Source organism: Echeneis naucrates, chromosome 21 (genome assembly GCF_900963305.1).
Source record: "Echeneis naucrates chromosome 21, fEcheNa1.1, whole genome shotgun sequence".
In the NCBI taxonomy this organism is placed as follows: domain Eukaryota; kingdom Metazoa; phylum Chordata; class Actinopteri; order Carangiformes; family Echeneidae; genus Echeneis; species Echeneis naucrates.
In genome coordinates, this window is record NC_042531.1 from 5566584 (window position 1) to 5590289 (window position 23706).

General features: G+C 42.2%; 1 protein-coding gene across 1 annotated transcript in view; it reads right to left on the reverse strand.

Moving 5' to 3' along the window:
• il1rapl1a (interleukin 1 receptor accessory protein-like 1a) overlaps positions 1-23706 on the reverse strand; it is a 119670-nt gene that overhangs the window by 71270 nt on the left and 24694 nt on the right. The window contains exons 2-4 of the mRNA XM_029530297.1: positions 7431-7716; positions 2274-2460; positions 910-1063 (exon numbers count right to left, since the gene is read on the reverse strand). Coding sequence (XP_029386157.1) covers positions 910-1063; positions 2274-2460; positions 7431-7716 — 627 coding nt within the window. The remainder of the gene's footprint in view (positions 1-909; positions 1064-2273; positions 2461-7430; positions 7717-23706) is intronic.

Below are 23706 nucleotides of genomic sequence, written 5' to 3' on the forward strand. Positions count from 1 at the left end.
ATGGGAAGGTGTGCGTCTTCCTGTGCGATCTTCGTTAGATAGCACACAGCCTTTGTACCAAACATCACTGCATCATCCTCATGTCGCACAATGACCAGCCACGAAAATAAACGTCGCACAAGATACTAATCAAATGCTAACACTATTCCTGGGAGGAGTAACACAACACATACACAACACAAAATCACACACACACAGGATGAAGAAATGACCTAGTGACCGGGGATGTGATGAAGGGTGAATCCACTGAAAATCAATGTGGACTTCACCACCTTTAATCCATCAATCCCAAAGATGTACAACCAACATTGACCTGACATCCGAACCTTTCCGCAAACTTTTTTCATATTGATGGCTGTCACATGATTATTCCAAACTGGAATAAAAAAACAAACAAACAAACAAACACACAAAGAGATGAACACACTAGAATAAGAATGGGACCACTGAAATTGGCTTAAGAGATAGAAAAGCAGAGAGAATAACTGGACCTGACCTTTTTATCAACCCTAATCAAAGCAGTTGACCTGGTAGAGCAGTCGCTCTAATAAAGAACACACAAAGGTATTTATTTATGTGCTCACCTTGCAGGTGTGCACGGCAAAGACTGAGTCAGAAAGGAGGGATGGATAGAAATAGAACGCAGAATAAGTGTACTGTAAATCTCCTGACCTTGGACCTGGCTCTTTAGCGCTCTGTGTGAAGGGGTTTAGCCCATAGCCTTAAATATTTCAACACCGCTTGGTGGCAAAGTGCTGAGTTAGAAGAAAGGATGGAGGCCAGGCCACAGTATTCTACCTCCCCCAGAAATGAACAGATCAGCAGGACACTGCTGCAGCAGCATAGTGTGTCCGTACTGTATGTGTGTGTGTTGTTTCTGCAAGTATTAATCATAGTTTAAAAACTTACCAGTGACTGTCAGTTCAGTCGTCCTCCTGACCACAAAGCCGCCAAACTGGATTTCGCAGGTATAGTTCCCAATGTCATCTTCCTTCACTTCCTGGATAGACAGAATGTCTCTCTTTTGGATGATGCTGGCACGCCACTGCTTAGGACGGCACTCCTGTGCATTAGAGAAGGACGCATAAGTCAAATTCAAAACATCAACCAAAAATTCATTATGAATTACATCCACAACATTTCAAATGCTTTGAGCTGGCAAAATGCTTCAAACGTCACTGAGCATTAAGAAAGCGGATAAAGTGCTTGCGATGCATAGCTTGGTACTGGCATAAAAGCTCCATATGGTAAAATGATAAGGCTCAGCCATTATCCTACTTATCTGATCAAGATTTATTGCTCTGAACTCAATCTTCGCCATGCAATACTCCAGTATATCCAGAGAGGACAGAGAATGTTATTTACAGCGGTCTCTGCTGACAGAGTAAGTGTGTTTGTGCTCTGTCTGTGTGTGCATGTACGTGTGTGAGCATAAGTGCGTGTAGCAACGACCTGATCCCCTCTCCAGCCCCCTTGGTGCTCCGGTAGGGACGACGTTGACTCTGTGGATTCTATTCCACTACTGCTCTCGGCAACCTTCAAATTCAATCACCGTGGTTCCACAGTCATCCAAATAACTCTGGGTTCCAGGACTCCCAGTCATTACCCGGGCTGTAATTGAATTTTGGAAAAACCTAGAGGTCGAGCCCGGCCAGCTAATGTACTGCTGATCTGCCTGTGAATAGTTTGGGTCTGGGCCCTTCTCCTGGTGCACTATGTTGTCTGCAGGCCGTTCCTGACCCGGGAAAGGCAAGAACGCAGGTGAGGGAGGAGAGGGTGTATTCTGAATAAAGATCAAGGACGAGAAACATTTGGAGGACAGCTGCTAATTTCTCTGGGCAGAGTGGCATTGCACGGGTTTCTCTTCATACAAGTTCTGTGTTGATTATGAGAACCATCTCTGGGACTGACCTCTGCTCAGTCCTTCTTCTCCTCAAGAGCCTCTGACAGTGGACACAGCAGACATAGCTTACGCAATTCATTGTCATCATTTGCATCCATACATAATCTGCCTAAGTGATTTGGAACCGAGTTTCCAACAAGGCTTTTAAACATAATCAGCCAAGAAATAGGATGAAAACAAACCAATGAAGCATTGAAGAATATTTCTCAGTTGCATAATCACAAAGACAGACGCACTCCCTTTTCCTTTTGCCTGGCACATAGCGAAGATGAGTATTCAAGGCACACAAAAAACACAAGTATACAAATGATACACAAATCAAAAGGATAGATATGAATTAAAACCATGCTCAGTCAAACAGCCAACCTACCTTGTACCAGGTGATGTCGGGGTCTTTCCCAGGTTCAACATAGTCATCTATGTCAGGACAGAGAATGTCTTTACTCTTGCTGAGCTCGGCCTTCTCGGTTCTTCTCATGTTGGAGTTGTAGCACAGGTTTGTGTCATTCTCCGCTACGGTCAGAGACATAGATACCTTCATGCAGTATGTCGAGTTCCTGTAGGCAGAGAGCAACACTTTACTTGTCTGAGAATGGGAGTTCATTGAGAAAGCATCATTAAACAGTGCTGATACACTGTAACAGAAAGCAGAAAAAAGTCTTCCCCAATCATGTTCATTCACGCAAACAAAAAACAATAATACTCTCACTACGCGCACTCAGACAAATGGCATTTTATATTTTCTCTCTTTGATAGCTTTTTAGTTATTTTTGTCCTCTTCAATCCAGTCTCCCTCCTCCTCCTTCCATGTTTGTGGGGTTAGCAATAATGACGTGTTCAGCAGCTTTACCGAGTCAATGACTCACACTCACGACCATTATTGGATTTATGGGGGGAGTCAGCCAGGCCTGGGAATGCTAATCAGAGAAGAGACGAGCGCTGAGAGGGCCTCACGACATGAAGGATGGGAAAGCTGCTTGGTCATCACAAGGACTTGGTCCCTGCAGCACCGTCCCCCCCCCCCCCCCCCCCTCCGGTCTCCAGGCAACCATGAGCACACTTCACCTCTGATGCACACAAGCTGGCAGAGGTGAAGGAGGCCTCTCTCTCTGTTTTTAATGTTGTCATAATCAACATCATTAACCACTATCAGCCATCATTTCAGGCCCTGTCAACACTGACACAATGCCACCCCATGTGACTCACCTCCCTAAAAAGTGACATGTTCATTTCCAAAATTACACAACGTTACCAAAAGTCCAAGGATCAACACACACAGTATGCTGACACCATTGCTGCTTTGACACCCTCCACTATTTTGGGAATGTTTTCACTGAGTTGTGGAGACTGGCTGTTAGAATTTGCCCATATTAAGCCTCAAAAGCATAACAGACAGTGGACATTGATGTCCTGGCTTGAAGCTGGTGTTGCAGCTTAGCCCACGCTTCCACCTCGGCTGTATTGAGGTCAGGGCTCTATGCAGGTCAGTTAAGTTGTCAAACTAAGCAAAACGATTTCCTTACGGACCTCACTCAGACCGTGGGGACGTTGTCAGGCTGAAACAGGAAAGGGCTGTTTGCAAATTGTTATGTTAGGTGTGCCATTAAAGGGGCTATTTGTAAGATTTCTCTGCTGCTGAGTGTGGTTTCTTGCTGGAAATGGGTGGCGGTGATTGGTGCTTGACAAGAGCTTCAGTCATCATTGTGTTTACAAGAAAAAGTTGATAATACACAGTGTGGGCAGTGCTCCGTCTTCAGGGCAGACTGGAGGCAGGAGACAGCTTTTGACAAGCAAAGAAATGAAGTTTGATGCTGAACTTGCAACAACTGAAAAGTAAACAGCTCTTCGTGTTCACACTAGCTGTGTAGAAATAGCTACATAGTTCCCCTTAATTGGGAGTGAGAGGCTTTGTCCAAACCACGAGAAACAGCCCCAGACTTTCTGTGTTTTTAATCTCTGCCGCCTGACTTAGACTGGCTGTGGTCGTACTGGGTCAGCCTGTCGGGTGGTGAAAATGGGACTGGTACGGACAGCCATACAGGGTTTCATTTCATTTCATTACATTACATTTATAGCTTGCCAGATGCTCCCATTCACTGTAAATGACAGGCTTTCATATGATCTACTCAGGTTATAGAAGCAATAAGGGAGACACCCTCTCCCGTATAAACACCTCTGACCCCCGGGGGCCATAAAACACAGATGTAGTCACACATGTGCGTGCACATACACATGCTAAAGAGGCAAATGTGGCTGTGTGCAGCTGTGAAAGACTGTGAAGATAAAAACGAGAGGAGATGGAGGAGAAGAGCAACTGGGTATGAGATAAAAAGATGCTATATTCTTCTACTACATAGAAGATGACTAACAGGGCATCTGGAAAATGCAGTAGGTAGCAAAAGTACGATACAAGATATTGCAACAGAGTTATGCCCTTGTGGTACTGAAATCTAACATTATTGACTAAATGCCTCGTATCTGGAGGGAACAGAGTGGGAAGTTGTTATGCTGTAGGCTCACAAAGTACACTTGGACAATATATTTAGTTTAAGAAAAAAAAAGTACCATTACAGTATGGAAGCACGCGGTCACCAACATAAATGTGAAACCACACATGCACATGTGGGAAAATTCCCTTGCTTCAGAATCAGCCTCGCAAAGCACAACCTGCTTGATGACATAATGGGGAGATGATCAGAAATGACCGCTCCCAGTCGTGCACCTGAGCCAGTGAAGTCCCCAGGGAGCAGATAGGAGGCATCTCTAATCGCGAAATATTCACCGCAGACACCCTGTGGCATTGTGGGAAGGTGTCAGCGGAGGTGCTTGATTGATGGACATCCGGGGGGTCAGTGCTCAGTCCTGCGGTGGCTTTCACGTCTGTCACTTTCTATTTGAGTGTAGCTTAATATTAGTTGCGGGTATTAGTCTGCAGCTCATGTTAGCAGTATTCCTCCACACATTATTATCCCACATGTTGGATAATGTAATCATGGGAATGAAAAACACATGGTCTCACCCACTGCAGAACACAGACTGATTACTAGAATCATGCCCAAATAATTCAGTAGGTGAAGCATAGAGGGAATAAGCAAGTCTTTGTGCACATAAATGTGTGTGTGCATGGAGTAGTGCAGAAAGACCCCAAATTTCATGTGAGATGGGAGGGAAAGGGAAAAGGAGAAAGGCAAAGAAAGTACACAAGTCTTGATGTGTAAATGAAGTCACCTTCACATGAAAACGTGAGATTAGACTTAAATTTACAAACAGAGAAGGACATAGATAAGTATTCCCATGAATGCGCATGATAAATACACTGATGTGGAACTCAAAAAGACACACAGTTGGGTGAATTGGTCTGCTTCCATATCACTTTGTTTTTGTTTTTTTGTGAGAAGACCATCTGGGGGACTTCAGTCGAACGTTGAACTTAACACAAAGGGAAGTAACAACATTTATAGTCTTTATGCAACATGCTACTGGAAACTATACCTCCATATATACTGTGCTGTCAGAGGGTACTGGAGCAGTGTGTCAGCTGTATGTGCATCAGCACATAAATAAAACTGTCCTTATGACTGATAAGTGCAGCTCTAATTTCACTCTAATTCAGCTCTAATTTAATCTTTGAGTGTTTACACAAAGATTAGCTTCAACGTTATAAAATAAAGTCATTGATGTAAAACCTGTGGTCATTACATCGCCTGAATAAATTATTGCCATCACTGCCACCTAAGTTCTGTTGTACATCCTTCATGCAGCTGATGGGTCAACAATGATACTATCAACGTGGCCAAAACGTCGATGTATCCAGCCTTGGCAGGTTCTAACTGTGACTGTATGCTGCATGTTGATAATTGTAACCATCAAGAAGGTCTGCCGCCACTCGGGTGCCTTCTTATTTCCTCACAGGTTATATTAGGAAATAGGGACAAGAACCACAGTAGCAGAGGCACTTAATGTGCTTTAAATTGCATGAAATAATGAGGAAATTCTTACCACCGGTAACTCATTATGTTTTTGGATTGTTCTGCCCACTGAGCTGCAGTTTATTAGGGATATATTAAGTAAATCAAACAGCACACCAATACAGCAGCTCTATAATCACGCCGACCATTCAAAAGTTTATAAATGTAATTATGTTTGAGAGGTGTTGATTTAAGGCTGTAGTCATGTCGCTGTGTAATGTTTGTCCATGATTAGTAATGTCGTTATGGTGGTTATAATATTAGGTGTAATTCAGATGTCTAATGGTTGCATAAATGAAGTTCTGCTGCATGTACTGTATGAAATCCAACTTAGGCTAAGAGAAGATGAAGGCATATTTTTCTTCTCTTTGCCTGCAGGGAGTTTCAGGGGAGAGTGGTTGGGTCATATGTGCTAAAATGTGTGACTCAAAAGCTTATTCTCCAACAAAAAGAGAATTGATTTCAGCACAGAGGCAAATCTCTCGGAGTGTTCTGATTAGGGAGTCGGAGCGGGCTGAAATTCCTCAAGCTCAACACGAGCAGGCTGAGAAACATAGACCTGGGGGCACTTTTTACAATTGTAGGGCTCTACAGAATTACAGCCTGCTCTGAATTTCAAACACGACACTTGAATAGGAGCACGGCCTTGTTGGGAGAAATTGTCAATAATCGAAGCCAAGCTGAATTTACAGCGAGACTGTGCAAGTATTTGTGCCAAAATAGACCCGAAAAGTGTATTAATGAAATGTATAGTCTGGGATATTGCTGTATACAAGCTCACTCCCCCTCAGGCACAATAAATGTATCCTTTGAACATCTCTGGGTCTTTAAAAGGCCTTTAACTGGGTTTATTAAAAAACTCTCTGAAATGAAGAGCAGCAATGAGCCGTTCATTGAGGGATGTTCTCCACTGTAAAGGTTAATAAGTTTCCGCCACATAATTATGCATCTTGTATTAGGAGCAGTCTCTTTGCAATGGTCCACTGAGGAGTGCGTATGTGCGTGTGGGTGTTTGTATTTCGCTTGAGCTTGTATTCAATTGTCTCACTGAGTTCTTTCACCTACCGTTGCCATTTCACAATTTACAGGTGTTTACAGGGAGCATAATATTCTGATTACAGCAATTAAAAAACAAACAAAATACATCAATATCCTGCAAGTAAACACCTCAGTCAGAACATGTTGAAGTTTCAACCTTTTCTTACGGATTTCATAAGAAAAATTGTAAAATGATTTCCTGATTTCCTTCTGGCTCTGCTCTTCGGGTGCACACTCTCCAAATTGATGTAAATATACAGAGAGAGAGAAGCAGAAATTTCATGGGGTGGTCTCTGCTGTAATTATTTGGTTGGTAGACACAGAAAACTAGCAAAACTGCAAATTGTCAGTTTATATTTTTGTGTACAGATTTAATGGTGTTACACCTTGTTCACCAGACAGTGTTTGAGGTGTTTTTCAACTCCTCAGATAAGTACTGTAATCGGAAATCAGGATTTTAATTGTTAAAACTGATTTGTAATCTGCCATCTCTTGCATTTTGTACTTTTCCCTCCTCATACCGTAAAACACAGGAGTAGAGGCCCACATCCTGGAGGTCAGCAGGTCTGAACCAGATGGCATCCTCCTCCTTGCTCATGCGCACGCCGTCAAAAGAGATGGGCTCCTCGAAGTCGCTGTGGCCGAGGCCAGAGCTGCGGTACCACATGAGGCTGAGGCCCACACTTTGTGCCTGGCTGTAGTTGGCCCGGATGTAACCGTAGAACAGAGCACACTTCAGGCGGACTGGTTCGCCCTGCAGCACCCGGTACTTTAGGTAGTCCACGGACCAGTCTGTACAGCCGTCCGCTGCAGAGGAACCCAGAGAGAAAGAGGCACATTCAACAAAACATTACAATGTTGTGAGAGAAAAATTTAAAGATTGACAGTAAACCAAAAAAAAATAAAAATAAAAACATGAATGAGCGCATGCAGCATTGGTTACTGTTTGATTACATCATATACAAAGAAATGTAAAATTTACAGCAAAACAATACAGTAATATTATACATTCTCCAGTTATTTTACAAGAACATGAGAGGGATGAAGATTACCAGGTAATAAACCACGCACAATAATCCTCTTCTCATTTCTTAGAAAACACTGCCTAAAATAGCTTTATTAGTAATGAGACACTAAGCTCTTTATAGTATCCAACTAAGTAGAACATTGCATGGAGATGGAACGTGTGGATATTAATGTAGTTCAGCTTTTTCTGCTTCACATTTTGTGAGTTTTAATGTATGTGAGCGTTTGGAGGAGTGCGGCTTTACCTCCCCTCTCTTGCTATCTTAACACTGCTCACACATTCAGGGCATGTGAGCCACCTTTGCCTCTGCAGAGCCAGCCTAGACGCGCTCCTGCCGTATCCCGACATACAGCCGCTGTGACATTCGGGAATGAACTGTAAAATATCTCCATAAATGATGTCAGGCTCCTGCAAGTGCTGAGGATGCAGGACAGCATCGGTGCCACAGAGTGCAAGGCTCGTTCATTAACTGGGAATACTTCTAAAGCTCCTCAAACATGGCATCCAGATTTCTCATCTCTCATATTTTCCTCCAAGAGCTAGCAATTTAAATATAGTCATGTTACTCTACCGTGACTGAACTGAGATAGATTGGCCAATATATCCAAACACGTGAGTGTGTTCATGACAATGAAAGTAAAGTAGCTCATTTTATAGGTAACATCACAAGATGGCCCATGCAGTAGAAATGGAGACAGCATTTCTCAGTCTAATTTGCACAATCTGTTTTAACTACTGCGGTATGGACAAGTACAGAGCAGAAAAAAAGTGGTTGAAAGGACCTTTGACAAAAAAAAACAATCGCTGGCGCAGCCCTCAGGCATATTTCTCTGCTCTGGTTTCAGCGAGGAGATGCCTCTCATTTCCAAAACTTCCAGGAGTTAACCCATGGCCGGCTATCAGTCTCTGACTAATTAAGTAGCATTTGTTTATCCAGCAGGTGTATATTAGGGAGTACGGGGGGGTACATGTGTAACCACAGAGCCTCAGAGAGAGAGAGGTAGTGATGGGTTGGTAAGATAAAGTAATAAGAACCCTGCTGCGTGCCAATCTGTGAGTGATACAGAGCCTAATGGGGACAGCTATGCTTGTAATTAATACTCTTAATTACCAGGGAAGTAATGTGTGTCTTTCTGCATGTGTGTGTGCGCATGTGGTTGCATGAATGTGCCTTCCCTATACGCTGTGCTGTGCTCCTAATTATGTCTGTTAATTATTGGTAGGCTTATCCATAAATACGTGTGTGTGCTTACATACGGCTGAGAGAAACACACTGGTGTGTTTGTGTGTGTTGGGGTGGGGTGGGGGGGGTGAAATGTGTGAAAGCCTGTCTAATTATCACTCCTAATAATTAGAGAAGAGCCCCCATAGGTGCAAACAGCATGCTGGTGCCCTCATGTTCACGTGCTCTCCTCCCAACTTTAAACTTTATCGATCAACTGTTAAGCATCTTACTGATGAACACAATTAAAAATCAAAGGTAAGCAGATTAGTCTTTTCTGTCAATAGAGATATATCTTTCAGAACAAGAAGAGAAAGAAAGATTTTTCCATTATTATTTCAGAAATAAAGCTCAACCCAATATTTTCGGCATTTATTTTCTGTTAATATTTAAGCATTAAGCAAGAGATAAAGCAAGATGAATGACTGCCTCCTCCCTAACATCAGGGGAAATTTCCATCTGAGGCAGCAGGTAACTCCTGTGGCCCTTCTGCATATCAATTAGCTAATCAACAGGGACAGTGGAGGCTTCATTCGGGCTCTTCTTTATTCACCCTCTACGCCACTAATGGATATGACCTCTGCCTCTGCCTCTCAAATGCTCTATTTCTCCTCCCTCTCTGCTACAACAAAAACTCTTTATTATAATGAGCTTGTATCTTTATTCCCGACGAAAATCACTTCATTCAGTGGGGGACTGGCCTCCTGTAAGAAATGAGCCTGCAGGTCATCTGTGCTAGCGCCTCATGACGATTTTTGTTGAGTGACCTCTAGTGGCCGTGGCGATGATGGGTGGAGTGAAGAGGGAGCCTCTTTGTGCCTAAAACTGAGCCAACCTGTTATTGTGCTTTTATCATCTGTGATAATGACGAGTTTCGTCTCAGACTGCGTATCTCAGGTCGGGGACAAGCGACCTGTTCGTGGGGTATGGACACCTCTCATTCCTAACAGCCCCCCCCCCCCCAACAGGGAGTTATCTGGTATGGTGGCCTTTTGAGGAGAGAAAACCATATTTACGTCTGAAACTTAAAATGGTTTTATCAACTCAATTAGAGGCTGACATTTCCCTCATCCCCACACTGGGGTGGAAAATCAATGTTTCCAGCTGGAGGAATACTGCAGTCCCCACCTTTCACTCTCCCTGCTGACAAGAGATTCACACACACACACACACACACACACACACACACACACACACACACACACACACACACACACACACACACACACACCACATTTCTTTCTCTTCTCATCTCATCTTTACTTGCACCTCTGGGACATCACACCTTTGTAGCGATTTTGTTCGGCCACTCTTAGACAAGCTCATGCTGTAAAGGATGTTTTCCATATGGACATGCTCCCCAATGGCTGTCAGACTGGAGGAAACTGACCTCTGCTCCACTGAATCTTACTGCAGCACTGTAAGCTGCAGCCCTCCTCCGCTGCTCGCTGCTGCTCTACTGCTGATGCCCTAACACTGCTACATCACATAACAAGTAGGGTATGTGTATGGCTGGTGCAAGGAAGCAGCAAGGAGAGAATGTCAGACTGTGATGTGTGTGTATGTGTGCGTGTGTGTGTGTGTCTCTCATAGAAACCTCATTACTTTCTGCATCACGGCAGACCTGTCCGTCTTACTGTGACACTAAACCAAGGCAATAAATACAGACCCCTGAGCTAGAATACATTTACCCACATTCATGCATAAACACTCGTTGAATCACACAAACCAGGAAAAGCACACATGCAACAACCCAACCCCCTCTCCCCATACATCACACACACACACACACACATACACACACACACTCAGACTGGGCTACTGCTTTTGTTTCCTTCATAATCAAATCCCCATTATGCTTTCACAACAGTATATCACTCCATTGTGCCCTGCTCTCCTACTTGCACGTCCCTCACTCTCTCGTGACGCTCTCAGCGGTCGGCCTCTCCTCTCTCATCACTACCTGCTCTCCTAATGAAGTGTAATTATCAGATGTTAGGTGGGCGGCAGGGTTCTCACAGGCCATGAAGACATTCAATGATCTATACGTGGATAAGGACTCTTAATAATTTTCTGTCTCTATCATTCTCTTCCTCTCCTCTTTAGTAGACACCCACTCTGCATACGTGACTCCGTCATTATCTCTCTATCCAGCTGACTCAATCCATCTAACTTGGCCTGGTTGATGATTATCCTCCTCCATGGCCCATTTTGTGTTTTCTAACTGATTTCTTGAACAAAGGTTTTTATTGTTCTGTAGAATTTACTTGCGTGTGAAACAAATTATCATGTTACAGAGCAAACATCTTGCATAACCAGCAACATTGGAGGTGATGAAATTAGCAACATTGTCCACTATGGAATTCAACCAATGTGTTCGAGGTAAAGGCTAATTACACACTACAGATCTCCCTGATTTTGTGGCCCCACAAGTGCAGGTAAGAGCTGTTCGAACCACTCAAGAAAATCTTGCAGAATCTGTAGTGTATGGTTCACCGCACCAGTAAGCCCCATCATCCCTACCGATCTTTCAGCCAATTACATATGGCTCTCCTGTGCTACACATGTTACTGCTGTTAAGTCCACAGCAATGAGATAGGGTGTGATAACTGGACATTCTGAGCAAAAGGTGAGTCCAGGTATTCAAAATCAGCTCAGGTACTGGCCTCTCTGCTGAGCTCATTGTCTTTCAGGCTGTGTCTGCTCCTCTCTACCTCAGCTTCTAGACTAATTAATGAGGGATCAACACTGTTAACCACAACATGAGTCTTAGCCTGTAGCGGCAGAATCACAGCTGTCTCTGTAAATCACTGGCTTTGTGTTTTCAGCCAACAGTTCCACAGTGTGTCCTTGTCTGTGCCCCGACTGTGAGTCTTCCTTCCAGGCTTATTGGCATCGGTAGGTGTTTAAAACATTTAAGGTGCTATGTAACTTAAAGTGTATACACAGGTTTCCAAGTTTCACATGAAATGTTTTCTTAATATTATGGCAATAAATAAATAAATAAATAAATAAATAAATAAATGTTTGAATGTTGAATCCATAGTTTGTGAAACACTTGATTTTACACGGGCCACACTGGGCCATATTTACTACTGTATATCATATAAATATCTCTTTTCTTTTCTATTAAATTCCATTGAAAGCTATTTAGGGGGTTCTGTCTATATCTTATCTTATTCTACATTTAAAAAGACATTACACCAATATCAGCATTTGTTTACAAACACCAAAATTAAAGAGGACTGATTCTGAGGAGGAAAAAAAAAGATCGACCAAACCTAATGTGACAAAGGGAATAAGGCATGAGTTGCACAAAGCATGTGACTTAAATATTGATCAAGCTTTTGCTCTCCTACAAAGAGAAAAGTGGCTCCTCTGTGTAGACTGGGAATCCTAAAGTAAATACATGAAACAAACATAAATGCCATGCTTCAATGCTGTTTTCCATCTTTTCCTGGTGTTTGAGGTTTGACTTGTGCTCCTTTCCTTGCACCCTCTGAAGCAAAATCAAAGTCAAATTAGTGAGAACGTTCACATTTTCTGTGCTACATTTGTATGGATGCAGCACTCAAAGAGGCTGGTGTTAGGGGCCTTACCATGTAGCCAGATTTGTCCTACATGACTCGATAAATTGTATTCAGTTTGACATTAGTTCGGCTTGCCTGTGTGAGATTGGACATTACCAGTCAGCTGATAGTCACAGCTGTGACGGAGCCAGTGACTTTGAATAATGAATGAAACATTTAATGCTAATCAGTGCTCTGCCTGAGCTAGGCTTAATACTCCATCAATGTTGTCCTGTCCTATGTTTGCTCTACTTCTGACCTTGTTCAAGAAAAATGTGTTGTCAAGGAAATTATCCTTCTGAGTTCAAACCACGAAACTTAGAAAGACAACATGGAGATCCGTTTATACTTCTGTGTTAATTGTCAAGTGATTCAGTTCAGAGAGGAAAAAAGTATTTAAGCCCAATTACAGACTGAGGCCTTTGAAATCTTCACACAATCTTCTGTGTTATCCGTTCTTGTTGACTATGGATCGACAACAGAAAAAAAAAAATCTTCCTGTTCAACTGAGACCTTCTGCAACTACGTGATTCTTTTTCTCTTACGACTGCTATAAATGAAGTATTTCCTAAACAACATGAGAAAAGGGTAAATATTTTATCCCTCTTATCTACTTTCAACAGATTTTCAATCTTCTGATTGTAATGCCACTTTTTTTTTTTTTCATCTGTTTGTCTCCCGACAGCAGGTGGATGTCAAGCAGCGGCAGCCTGATATTTCAGGACTGTTCACGCTTGTGAGTGTTGTCTCATCTGCATTCAAGCACGTCCAGTTTCAGGGAAAAAAAAATAAAAAATTCCCTGACATGCAGCTATATTGCATAACCCCCCCTCCAGATATATTTTATACCATACATTCTTTGATATATTTTAATGGCTAGGCTGTCACGATGTGGAAAAAATACAGACGCAAAACCATGAGATTTGGATACGACTTCAACAACTGAGCTACCTAATAAAAGTAACTGGAGTTCTAACGTGAAGAGTTTTATCCTCCAGAATTAAAGCAATAAATAACACTACTGCTAGTAATAATAATAACAACAATAACAATAGGTCTGTATATGTTGGCCCTGCTCTAGACTGGTAACCTGTCCGGAGTGAACCCCCTTTGCAATGTCAGCTGGGATTGTCTCTAGCCCCCCCGCCTCTGACAGATATGTGCTACAGATAATGGATGGATGGTTAATGGGAATTATAAGACCAATTTGACCTCTGACTGTAACTACTCATTTTTTGCTCTGATAAAACACTGGTAACATTCACTTTCGTGTTTTTTCAAGTGGTGCCTTCACTTCAATCTTTTTGAAACATACTTGTTCCACTCTGGCTGATTTACCGGTGCGACAACTATAATTATGATCCAGACTCTTCTGCCTTCTGTCTGAGTAACAAATCTTTCTGTTTTCTGGATTTATTGCTACTGTTAAATCTCCTATATCGTCTCATTTCAGATTTAGTCACAGAGAAACTGTCATTTTTTTGGGAACACTACGTGTCATTTCAAGTTTAAACATGACCTGGCCTAAGACTATATGAACAAATGTAACAAAACTAATTTTCTTCACGTATTTTGTGCCTTCATATATGCATTGTTGGCTGCATTTCATAGCTACTTTCTTTTTGTCCTCTGATGTTTATTTATTCAGATTTCATTTTTGTCTAGGTTGATCCACTTTGATGCTATTGTGTCTGTGGTGTTTGGGAGATAAGTGGAAAATGCAACTTAAATGATCACAACAAAGCCAATGGATAGCTTATCACCTATATTTTCCTTGAAGCCATTTTCCCCATTAGCTTTTGCTTGGAAAACATATCCTGGCCATACTTGTGTGTGCATGTGTGTGTCCACATTAGCACAATACACTCATCATATCTTACTGTATGCAAATTAAATCAGAGCTTCTACTTGCACCAACATCTTGCTTATATTATATTTTACTCCAGAAATGATTTCTACTGCATAGACAGTAAATTGTTCTGTAATTCACCACAGTGTTACATTAAGCCACTGAACCTCCACCTGAGGACCACAGAATAGGATAAAGGAACAACAGGGAAATGAAGAAAATCTAATTTCTGGCAGTAGATGCTGATATTTACATACATATTGGCAGAGTAATTTCAAAAGCAAGATTGAGCCTTGAGAGGTAAAGCAAGAACAATACCTAAAACTGAAGCAAATCCTCGGTGAGATTTAAAGCACTATTCTAAGCAGGTGTTCAGAGAAAAACTGAAGGCAAATGTATTGGTGGCTGCAATAACTACAAAAACCAAATCAGGATAGAGTCCGCACATCTAAATATTCAGTACAGCATTAAGATGAGTTTACAAATTAAGGATGACAAACTTTGAAGTTGTTCTTGAAGGTGACAGTCGTGTTTCACATGGAAACCAGGGTGGGTTTGTTGCCCTTGACCAAGTTCAGCTCACTCAGATCCTTTTAATAACTCTCCAATTGACTTCAAATTAACCAGAACCCGTTATAGAACAGAAATTTCCCCTGTTGTGTGAGAAAGGGTGTCACTGAGACATTAGCTTTTTGACTTTCTCTTTCTCCGTCTCACTCTCTCTCTCTCTCTCTCTCTCTCTTCCTGCATCTCTTCTTTCTCCTTGCTCATCCTCTCTTCCTTTCTCTTGATGATAAAGGCTTCTTTTTAAGGAGAACAGAAAGCTTGGCAGGAATTGGCCAGCTGTAGAAAGTCATTTGAAGCCCAAATTGATACACTCGGGACTCTCAATAGTATCTCTCCAATAGTGGGGGCAGGATTGAGGGAGATGTGGCGGCTGGGACATTGTTACTCGTAAATGGCTCTTTATTTCATAGGCGAAGTTGGGAAATGAACAGCAGCGCTCATGACTGCCGCCGTGCACGGGAGAACGGCCATGCGTCAAATAGAACACTAAGAAACAGGGGCCCCTAATATCTCAGCAGCGGAAAAAGTCCACGCGTCACCTACATCACCCAGAGTTTTACTGGCAATGGGAACACATGCAAATAAAGTTCCTGTGAGTTATAAAGTCAAGGCTGTGCATGAACACCATCCATCATGCTGATGGCATGAGGGTGGGTTACATGGACATGAATATGCACGGACTGACTGGCTGATCACAAGCCCCCTGGACCATGACTCTGTGTGAGTGTGTGTGTGTGTGTGTGTGTGTCTGTGTCTTTGCAGGTGTCACTCTGCTTTGTATCATTGAAATGCCAGAAATTTCTAGTCTCTCTCTCTCTCTCTCTCATTCTGTGTGTGTGTGTGTGTGTTCTTTCCATTGTGCAGCTGTGATCCATGAGATTCAGGCTGAGCTGTCACTCCGCTAATCTCCCCCAGTAGAAATACAGCTTGGAAAATGTCATCCGAACATTCCAAATTGTGTTTACACTCGCTGCAGGTTCCATCGCTTCTAATTTGACAAGTCATTATCACCCATTCTCCTCTCCCTCCTCCCTCTCCTCTGCCTGAGAGACAACAATAAAGAGGAGGAGGAAGGATGAAGGAGACAAAACAAGGGCATTAAATTCCACTTGCAGAGGCAAAATTGCGCTCTCAATAATCAGGTAATCCAAACACCTGGACTAGAACTGGAAGTATTATTGTTATTTTCATTTATTACACAAAAAATTCAAATCTTTGAAAGGGGGAAAAAAAAAAAAAAGGTCCCTGAAGCGTTTTTATGTTTATAAAATATAAAAACTAGACAAAGAGCCCAGATAGTGAAGCTGGTGGCTCTTTTGTTTGAGGAGAACATGGCTCTCTGGTGCTGCGGAGTTACGCTCGGAACGTTTTACTTTTATGACACCACTACTCACAGGAAGACATGGCTGGATCCGATCAGGGTTGGAAAATTATCGCGCTTTGCGTTAAAACAACCATTTGATTGAGGTTACAGAACATCCACCGTCATGGTGAAATTAATCCAACATTGTTTCCCGTCAGAAGTCGTTAACAGTCTGAGGTTTAGTCAGCCCATTCATCCATCTTTCCCTTCTCTGCACTTCCTCCTTTGCTCCTGGTGGACAGGAATCATAATGAGAGCTTCGTCACTTACATAAAGATACAAGCCTTCACAGAAATGACTGATGCATTTCTTTTTTTGTTGTTGTTGTTTTTTTGGGAGGACAGTCTCTCCTCACATTATGAACGATTATCTACAGATAGGACTGTGACCTTGTAAGGATGTTGTCATTCAGTTGCTGTTGCTTGATCCCTTCTGCTAAAGATTTAGACAGATAAAAACCCAGTAACCAGACTGCAATGACATAAATCTGACACTACACTGAGAAAAACATCCTACAAGTGTAAAGTCCTTTCAAAAGTTTAGTGGGCCGTTGGATTTGGTATTCAGACTGTTGTGGATGAGCATTTCTCATGACCTCTATTACCAGGCGTACAGCTTCCAGCCTGGGGGGAACGCTAAAACACACAATCTGAGGACAAGTATACACAGAGGGAAAAAGGTTTCAAGTAGACACCTTACCACTAATGGATGAGACTTAGGTTCTAGTGTGCTTATCCCAGTAGATCGACTTCTCATTCTGAACTGTGCTCCATTGTGACTGTATTCAGTGGTGCTATCAATGATACCGAACTCGCAGAGATGGAACGCGTGAGTTTCTCCGATGCAGAGCACAGAATACAATATTCATGGTTATATGCATTGACCTCACGTCGGTGTCATCTGGTATGTAACTTTGGTCATTAATGTACATTTTACATGATTTACCACGTTCCATAATACATAGGAATGATTTATTCATCGGAGACATAAAGCATCTCTGTGGTGAATGTATGTATACTATGTCACAACAGAAATGATATGGTTTTCGCTGAGATTGATTCTTCAGTACCTTCGGTGTATTTGCATGTATGACTCCATGTTAGTTTGTTCAATTTGAGTCATTTTACAGTGAAAACACTTCATAATGGATATGGTGAATTATTGGAAATATCTTTGTAGGCATTTGGTCCTTTGCTTCACTGACATATACAGTAAAATGATCTCCGAAATCTGCACTCTCCCCTCCAAAAAAAAAAAAAAAAAAGAAATAAATAAAATAATGTCCATGGTTGAATAGGAAATGTGACATTAAATCAAGGTGATAGCAGAAGAATTGTCAGCGAGAAAGCGGGCGGGGGAGCAGTGGAGGCGATGACCCATCCATCCATCCAGTCAGTGCAGAGACATCTCCAGTGATAGCCGGCACTCGGGGGCAGAGGAGTTAATGACACAGTGCCCTAGGCATAGACCTGGGCACCATGCCCATGATCATAAAAAAAAACAAAAAAACAAAAAACCACCACACCACACACACACACAGAGCTCGCGTGATTTCCATAAAAAAAAAAAAAAATTTTCATCACTATGACCCCAAAGAAAGCAAATTCAATGAAAGAGTAGTAAACACTTGCATCATCTGATGCTTGTTAGTGACTGATATCACAAAGTTAAATAGGTCATCAAAAACCAGATTTTAACATTTCAAATCTTTCACCCTGCTAAAGTGTTGTGAATGATTTCTCCAGTTTCACTCCAGGCTCTTTATGTCCTCTTGTGCATTTTTCGTCCATTTTCATGTTCTCTCTCAGTTTTCTCTGGTCATCTTCTTCGCTGGTTTATTATTGCCATTAAAGGTGCTACCCCGCATTAAGAAGGTCAGAGGTTTACAGAAAGTGACCACTTAAGTAAGAACATAAAACGCAGAGACTTGCAACACACACATTCACAAACACGTGCATCAGAGCACTGAGAGATTGATGTTGATTTGATAACTGGAGGCATATTATCCTTTTATCTGCTTCCTCGCCTCTCTCTCGTCGTGGGAGCTGCATGGTTAATGACGACGCTGATGACACAATGATGCCTGCCAGATATGCGGCCTCCCCTATAACTGTCCCTGGGTTGCTTGCCCTTCAAGCTTATACCGACCATTGCTTGTCAATCAACCTTTTGTTTATTATCTTATGTTTGTCTCTCAATTGATCCCATCTGCCAGGTCAACTCATCCGGTCAAGTCTGTTCCAATAAGTGGTGGTAGTTAGTGATTATTCTAAGCAGACAAAAGCTGACCAGCAAGAACCAATAAGAACTAGTGAGAACTCTTGAGTTAGACAAGCCAAAGAAAGATTTAAAAATAGAGAAAGAAGATATGCTAAGCATTTCGTTTGCTTGTATACGTGCTTATATGTTTAGGTTGTGTGTAGGTAATATAAATGAATATGTGCTATCTGCAGTATATGTATGACACCATTTATGTTAAGGGAGAGGATAAATGAGTAAGTACTGAAGATGAAAGAACATTTTCAATTAAGAGACGCATGAAGCCTGATTCATTAATAATTCAAGAATCATTACCCCATTACGATAGCGCCCCAGTTTAAAGACACTGCATATGAGCATGTGTGTTTCCCTTCCAGCTTTTGCTTGAAAGTCTGTGTCTTGTGTGCATGTGAAACAGATTCCTCAAGTGATTTGATGCCAATAATCCATCCTCTTTAATGCCCACAGGAAAAAAGCCGCACGGCTTCTCATGTGCACACAGGGAGTGCATGCTTAGGTGCACCTTCATGCATGCAGTGAAACAGGCAGGAGGAGAGAAACAAAAGAGATGAAAAAGACGGAGTGCAGTCAGATAGGCAGGCTTGTCCGATGCGCTCCTCTAAAATATTTATGTAGCGGGAGATTTCTGTCCCTGATTCTGAGTCCAATTAAAGCTCCTCTCTAAATGAATGTGCTTGTGCAGGAGCCAAGAGCCAGGATCCAGGATAGGAAACAGCAGCCGTCTGCAAAAGCAATCACAACGCTGCAATACAGCAAATCAGTCTTACAGTCTTTGTTTCAGAAAGCCTCACAGGTTCCAAATCATGATAGTCACATGTCGCAGCAATATACAGTCCGAATTTTAATATAAATATGGAATATTCATGCTAAATAAACAGAAAAACACTTTTTGAATACATTCTAACAACAGAAGATTATACCATGCTTCTGTTGACATTATAAATTACAGCTTGTGTATAATGCAATGCAATTCCTGACATTCACTTGCCAGCCTGGAATTAAAGCAATTTCCTTTACATCTGAAAGTGCTGAATTATTCAGCAGCTCACCAATATAGAGTGGTGCTAAAAAGGATAGGGCCTTTGGGTGGGGAACTCTAAGACAAATGACACATATGCGCACATCCACTGCTTTCCAGTGGCGAGCACCTTCGTCTCATGAAGCTACCTCATAAACAACCGTGAACGGATAGAAGAGGAGTGATTTACAAGATGAACTCTGTGACAGAAATGAACAGAAATTATACTGACTAATATAACACGACCTCCTTCTCATGTTCTTCCCTCAGCCTGGAGAGCAGGGAGGGCAGAGCTTGTGCGGCAGCTTTAAATAGGAATTAGCAGCATTTCATTGTGATAGTGATTGAGTATGAGTCCCTCGGGTGGGTCTGGTCATTGTTACGGGGCTTTGTAAATCTACAATAATCCTCCCAGTGCAAGCCAGTGAGGCACACATATACACATATAAACAGTGCACATACAAAAATGCATGTAGAATATAGCATTTTATATTGATGCTTATTATCTCCGACCCAAAAATATAACAAGAAAGAAATGTATCACAAAAAAAGCAGGCACCTCCATCCAGACATGAGCAGGAGAACTTATGACTTTAAAATTCTCCAAATCAATCAGAATAAGATTAGGGTTCGATACCTAATCTTGTCTCTTGTGAATATGATTAGAATAATTATGTTACCCTGTTTGGTTCCTTATACTGGTAACGGTCCTAACTGCCTTTCCCTAACATTTGGCCTCCACCCACTCATCCACCCACACACACTTGCAGACCCACAATTTCTGAGACAGCGCAGAGTCGCTCGCAGCTCGCTGGCCATCTCTTGCGTGTGTTTCATGGTCAGGCTTCATCTGTCTCTGTATCCCACATATTTCCAAATCTATCGTCAGTCCTGCGCAAAAGATCACTGCGAGGCGAACTTGGTCAGCCAAGGTTGGGAAGCACTTCAGCCTAAACTGGAGAGGTGAAAAAAGGTCCTTGTTGAGTTCACAGCGAAGAGAACGGAAGCTTTAGCGGAGCAAAACCCACAGTCAATTAAGCCCTGCTCCTTGAGGGGCTGAGAGACAAAATTAGTATTCCACGCTGACGCACTGAATTCCTCATATGTTCTTTTGAGCTTAAATGTCCAACTATCCTTACATAAACTGACCCTACGGCTAGTGTTAACGACGAAAAGGTCAAGCTGGTATTGACTTTGGTTAACTTCAGGGTTTAAACATTGTAGCTCTGAAATGTTCATCTTGTGCCTTTCATTGGTTACATTAAGCAGCCTCACCAGAGCCGAGGCGTAGCTGAACTTATACAACTTGTAATACAGTATGACAGCATTATGCCACAGCACACAGCTGCCAGAAATAATGAAATAAACTGATACAGAAATACATGTATAACGGGCCGAAAGTAGACCTACTGAAGTCACAGAAGAAGAAACCCAATCCAGGTAGACAGAAAAATGTATCGCAAAAGTCTCTTCTAACTTGGCCCCAGTAGTTTAAAGCATAATATCATGTGTTTCATTAAAATATCTGAGAAAGTAATAAATCCAGTAGTCCTTCATTAGCATAGCCTGCCCTTATATGTATGTGTATGGACTCATCTGTGCCAACAGAGGCGCAGAGTGAGCACACAAGCTCACACTGAGAAATTGTTTCTGCTGCTCTCTCAGGCATGTGCTTTATGTACTATTTTCATATTTAAGTACGCTGTGGGTAAAGGCGCTTCTCTGGTGCACAGTAGGTGTTGTGGAAATAAATATTTTATACCGGAATCTAATTGCATTTTTTGGCCCTGAGCACCCTACCAGACAATCTGCAATACTGCTCTAATGGCTATGCTCCCTGGTGCATGTTGGAGGGTGCGCACAAACACACACACACACACACACGCATGCCTACCTCACAGTCTAGTTTATGGAATCAGCATCTGTGTAACTATCACACATCACACAAGCACGCTCTCATATAGGTCTATAGGTCATGGAGCAGTGTCTGCTTCTGTGCATGTATGTGATCTGTTTGCGTATTAAACAGAGGAAGAATATACTGACTCCCTGACAGAGTCTGTGAAGCATACAGCCATGTCACAGAGGACCGACTGCTCCCTTTCTGCCTCTGCTTATTGACTGGAATGGCCTTTTACATCCCACATGAGAGGGTTTTGAGGTTAAGCATTAGCACACATACGTACACATCCATCCAAAAACTATGCTATAATAGACTAAACTTACATAAGATGTCAACGTGATGCAAAATAAGATTAGTGTGATTGAACATCAAATGGGATCTATGCATCCTAAAAATATTAACCATTCACTGTCAATAACTAACACAAACATAGAGAAGAGATAAATAAATCCTGTTTGCGAAACATGCCACAGAGATTAAGTATTGTCCTCCAATGATGACCATACCGAAAATCAACAGAGCCAGACTTGCATAATCTGAGAGAAAGGCCAAATCAATATCTACTACACTCAGATGAGGGTTAAACCCACTCAAAAATGAGCCTGGAAAAGCTCTACCAACCCCCGTCGCCACTACATCAGACAAATCCCAAGCCTTTGCGTTTTAATACGAGAATCAAAATAATCGTCGGGATACAGGCCCGCCTTGGCTTTGTTTTTGTGTCTTTCAATATGGGCTGATGGAAAGTGTGAAGAGTGGCTGTCCGACCAGAATTTCCCTCCAAAGATGGAGAGAGCAAACAAACAGATGGTCACAAAAGTAAAACACAATTTTTTTTTTAAAGGTCAAATTGTTAAAACGTAACACTCCTTAAAAAAAAAAAAAAAAAAAAAAATCAGTTTGTAGTGAGTTCATAGCTACTGAAGTCTCGCCCCACCTGTGTCCAAGCTTATGGCAGGAATACAGACATCAGCAGAAATCCCTTTAGGTTTACAGAGTATGGCCATATACGTGGATCAGTGATTTGCAGTCACAGGGCCGACTCCCATATGGTTTTTCACTGGCACACAGCCAGCATTTATATATGAATAAATATCAAGAAAACTCAAATAAATAAAATGACAGCAGGGAGAAATAATCCTGTTAAGGATCAAACAGCAGGCTCTCTTTCCTCTCCTCCTGCCACAATTTTCCTCCAATTTCTACATACATTCCTCAGCTCGTCTGTGTGCTCACCTTTCTCTCTATTTCCTCACTTTCCTCTTCATCTTCTGGGCTACTCTGCCTTCCCTTTTAATATTCATTTCTAGATCCCCTCATTCTCTTTCTCTCCATCTACCCCCCTCCGTCTGCCCCCTCCCCATCCCCCGCCCATCCTCCATCTCCTTTTCGATGTCATGGCCGGCCATATCTTTAATCTTGCTTTCTCCCCTTTTCCCGTGTCCAACGCTCCATCGCTGCCCTCCCTTCCTCCCTCTCTCCTCTCCAGCGCAGAACTAAATGGAGATTAATGAAGGAAGGAAGATGTGTCTGTCATCCAGACAGTCTGATTCAGCCACAACCAGTAAAGTACTGGAGCTATTCAAAACAGACCAGGGAAAGCTTTGCACTAATACGGCTCCAGCTGAGAGGAAATACAGATTAGCTCTCCAATTCTATTTAGATGATTTGTAAATACTAACCGTACCACCGAAGCATGCATTCCTTTCTACAGCGATATAAAGTATTTGGTATATGGTTTTCCTGCACTCTCTTCCTCTCCCCCCCCCCCCCCACAACTCCCCTCTCTCTTGCTCATCTTATCCCATCATTGTAGGATATTCAGAGCATACCCCAATGTCTCATTTCCTCCCTAAGTTTAAATCCTGACAACTGATGGCTGCACGCTGCTCACACGCCAGTCAAACAGCTCTGATAAGCCCCGCAGGAAATTGACTCGTATTTTAGTGCTTCATCTCCCACATCACATTCTTCCACCACCCATCATGCCCTTGGTTAG